The following is a 3,324-nucleotide window of genomic DNA, read 5'->3' on the forward strand; positions in this document are numbered from 1 at the left end:
AGGTAGCGCCAATGCACATATGTAAGAATTAGCGGGACAAAGTTCACGGTAGGGGTGGTAAATCAACTTATTGAGTTGTTAGGTACCTGTTAAGACCCGTTTAATTCGATATCACCATAATATAAAGTGAGATTGGTAGTGGTGATAATGGTGAAATTAAGGTGAAATCAAACTAAAATGGATCTTAGTAAGTGACATTTTACCATAATGGTGGAAAGGAGTTGAGCCCTTGCATGACTGTGTGGATTTGAACCCGTCGGTGGCTATAATAATCTAACAAAATCTATTGTTTCATTAAAAAAAAACATAAAAAAAAAAAAACTAATATGGATCTCAATGGGTTAACAACCCAATAGATTAATTTGCTACCGTTAGTTGACAGTGGTAAAGATATTTTATAAATTCAACATCAACTCGACGTAAACTGAATAATGAATTACAAGGCTAGGCTACAGAGGGTGACAACCCTAGACTCCTTAGGAAAATACTAAAAGTACAATAATAAATGGAAATATTACAACATTTTCCTAATTAAGTAAATAATTAACAACTAAGAGAAGATATGAGAAGATAAACAGTGCTAATTGCGGAAATAATCCAAAAGTTGACCTAGGGCTAATATGACCCTCTTGTGATCTTGTTTATTGATAGACGCGTGAGATGCTTCTGTGCATCACGTAGCAACTCCAAACCCTTCATAATCTCTTGATATTGTTCTCACTATCACAATTTATGACCTAGGGCTTTGATTTTACTGCATTGAGTTTTAACTAGTCCAGTAAGTTCGTTCACGCACGCATCCGAAATCAAGCAAGCAGTGGTTCTCTTGAGTCATCATCTCCAGACATTTTGCTATAGTAGGAGTACAGAACCAACTGGACAAACCCTAAAATTGTACCGAGACCGTTTGGGATCTGCATGAAAAATAATAAATACAAGTTAATAAGTTATATAAGTGTGATGTTGTTGCTGTTTAGGGTGATAATATAACTGCTGAAATTCGTCCAAGGAAAAAGAATACTTACATAGACAAAAGGGTCGCCCTGCAACGCTCCGTATGCACAGAAAGAGAAACTCACCAAGAAAGTTGCAAGAGAAAGATTAAATGGCATGAACTCAACACTTCTTGTTTTGATCACCAAATTCTGAAAAAGGGTATATGTGAAACGAAATCAGCGAGAAGAAATTTCACAATCTGAAAGCAATCTGAGTGAGAATTATTCCACACGAACTTACGATGATAAACAACGGCGAAGCATACACTGAAACTACTGAAAAAGCACATAGATATCCAACGAACAGTTCCCTCTCATGGGCTACAAGTCTTAAGCTCACAAGTACAACAGCCGCAAAAAGAACAGAAACTGCTGCGAGCAATCCCGATATCCTCAGCTGCAATGAACATTTTGAAGAACAACACGTAGTCAGTCATGCAGAGTTGTAAAAGGGACTTGATCTTAAGAAGAGTAGGTAGATTTTGGGATTTATAATTACCTTAATTGATTTTTCGGCGTAAGTAATGAAAATGATCAAGTAGACTAACTGGAAAACAGCTCCGATTGAATTGACTGTAGCCACCATTATAATACCACTCTTCACTATAGGCAGGCCATACCATGTGCATATCAAGCAATTTAAAAGACCATATATGTAAGGCAATCCTGAGAATTGTTCTGTTGACTTGTTTGTGATAATTCTTTTAAATGTTGGCCTGAAAGAACATAAAAGATTCAAAAGTGAGTGGGAAGTGCATAAATCATTGGGGTAAGCGAAAATTTTAATGAATTCCCTTTTTTAAAGGATGCTAGTGAGACTAAATTTTAGAAATTAAAAGATATGGAAGTTGATAATTAGTTTATTACTTGAGTATTGATAAACGTGCTCATTCTTATTGATAACACATCATTTAGTTTGTAAATTTTGTCTCCCTAGTATTACCCTTTTTTTTAAAACTTACATTGGTGACACATACAACGAAATTGCACAGATATTGCCTGCAGTTGACAGAGATGGGTGTTAGAATGTTTCTTGCATATCTAATCATTTTTGGGTCAAACTTGCATATCTCCCCGATCACTCTTGTTATACATACTTTCATTGATCAGCCAAAGGTTTTTTTTTTTTTTGTTTTTTTTTTGTATTTTTATATATATATTTTTTTACCAATAATATACTTTAATTTTCATACAAGAAGTTGAACAATGATTATATTTTCACAGGTAATTTTTTGTCAAAGTATAAAAGTTTCCAAAAAGTAGAATAAATGGTTTTAACTTGTAAAACAATTCTTTCGTATAATTAAGGACAATAAAAGTTTCAATTTGGTTGCTAGTTGTAAGGCCTTGATCAATGGTGATAGATGCCAGATTATTCAACATATTTTTAGGGAAGGAAAATTTGCGCCTGATAAACTTGCTGAGATTGGTTTGGATTTGGGTTTAGCCTGACTATTGTAACAAAAAAAGAACTCCTATCATATGACAGTTATATACAGTAAATAAAACAAATAATTGACATATTATACATACTAGCTTTAAAAATTATTATCACATCGGATTAGCTCTAATCCGCAACGGTACTATGATATGAAGTCATTAAAAAAATTCATGCATGGTTGTGCTTCATGAACCAGAAACCTGTATTTAAAGCATATGAATGCATAGAAGAAGTTCTAAGCAAATATATATATATATATATATATAAAGATGCATTGTGTAAAAATGAAGAAGGTATACCAGCAATGCCGGCTGCAGTACTGAACCATAGATAAACAGAAGACAATCCAATTGGCAACATATCGAACTATCGATTATCAAAACTTCTGCTTAAGAAAATGTATGTATTCACCAAGCAGAAGCTTTCTCTCTCTTTTCTATTGTAGCTGTGGACATTAACAATCCAAAGGGGAAGCTATTTATAGATGTATTTCTTGTTACATATAACAGGGAGTATGTGTTATTTACCACCAACTTTTTTTAATATTTTTTATGTGTTCATTTATGGTTTGTGTTTGTGTTTTTACAACTGACAGGATGTTTATAAAGATGATATTTTGCAACAGCCAATATACCCGCAAAAAAGGGACGTCACGTACTAAACAGGGCAAACTACTACAACTGTGAATCAAACTCGTACAAATCAATCTTTTGTGAAGCTAATGATATCCAACTACATGCTAAACTTAAATATTTATGGAAAAGATAATTCCATTTTTAGGTTTTTACTTTTATTGTTTGTGCTATAGATAGAGAGAAAGTGTGTGAGAGATAGGATGGATAGATAGTCTTAAAGAAGGGTGGAGGAATAATGGTGGAAGAAGAGTGA

At 33.6% G+C, this 3,324-nt stretch overlaps 1 protein-coding gene across 2 annotated transcripts; it reads right to left on the reverse strand.

Annotated features, from left to right (window-relative positions):
• Nucleotides 1–375: 375 nt before the first annotated feature.
• Nucleotides 376–2,998, reverse strand: LOC126586011 (bidirectional sugar transporter SWEET2a-like). 2 transcript variants are annotated; one of them, XM_050250674.1, is made up of 6 exons: nucleotides 2,736–2,998; nucleotides 1,958–1,994; nucleotides 1,495–1,711; nucleotides 1,237–1,392; nucleotides 1,026–1,145; nucleotides 376–914 (listed from the first exon to the last, which is right to left on the reverse strand). In XM_050250674.1, the coding sequence occupies exons 1-6, from the start codon at nucleotides 2,794–2,796 to the stop codon at nucleotides 807–809; spliced, it is 699 nt and encodes a 232-aa protein (XP_050106631.1). In that variant the 5' UTR covers nucleotides 2,797–2,998; the 3' UTR covers nucleotides 376–806. The 2 variants fall into 2 exon arrangements, with proteins under 2 accessions (XP_050106631.1, XP_050106632.1); XM_050250675.1 differs by lacking the exon at nucleotides 1,958–1,994.
• Between the last annotated feature and the right edge of the window lie 326 nt (nucleotides 2,999–3,324).

Source organism: Malus sylvestris, chromosome 10 (genome assembly GCF_916048215.2).
Source record: "Malus sylvestris chromosome 10, drMalSylv7.2, whole genome shotgun sequence".
In the NCBI taxonomy this organism is placed as follows: Eukaryota; Viridiplantae; Streptophyta; class Magnoliopsida; order Rosales; family Rosaceae; genus Malus; species Malus sylvestris.

What these genes read in the sequence shown, in the direction of transcription:
- LOC126586011 (XM_050250674.1), bottom strand. Translation starts at nt 2,796, where the DNA reads ATGTTGCCAATTGGATTGTCTTCTGTTTATCTATGGTTCAGTACTGCA. An exon ending in TACTGCAGCCGGCATTGCTG is followed by an intron (nt 1,995 to 2,735) that starts GTATACCTTCTT and finishes TGTCAACTGCAG; the next exon opens with GCAATATCTGTGCAATTTCG. An exon ending in CTTCGCCGTTGTTTATCATC is followed by an intron (nt 1,146 to 1,236) that starts GTAAGTTCGTGT and finishes ACCCTTTTTCAG; the next exon opens with AATTTGGTGATCAAAACAAG.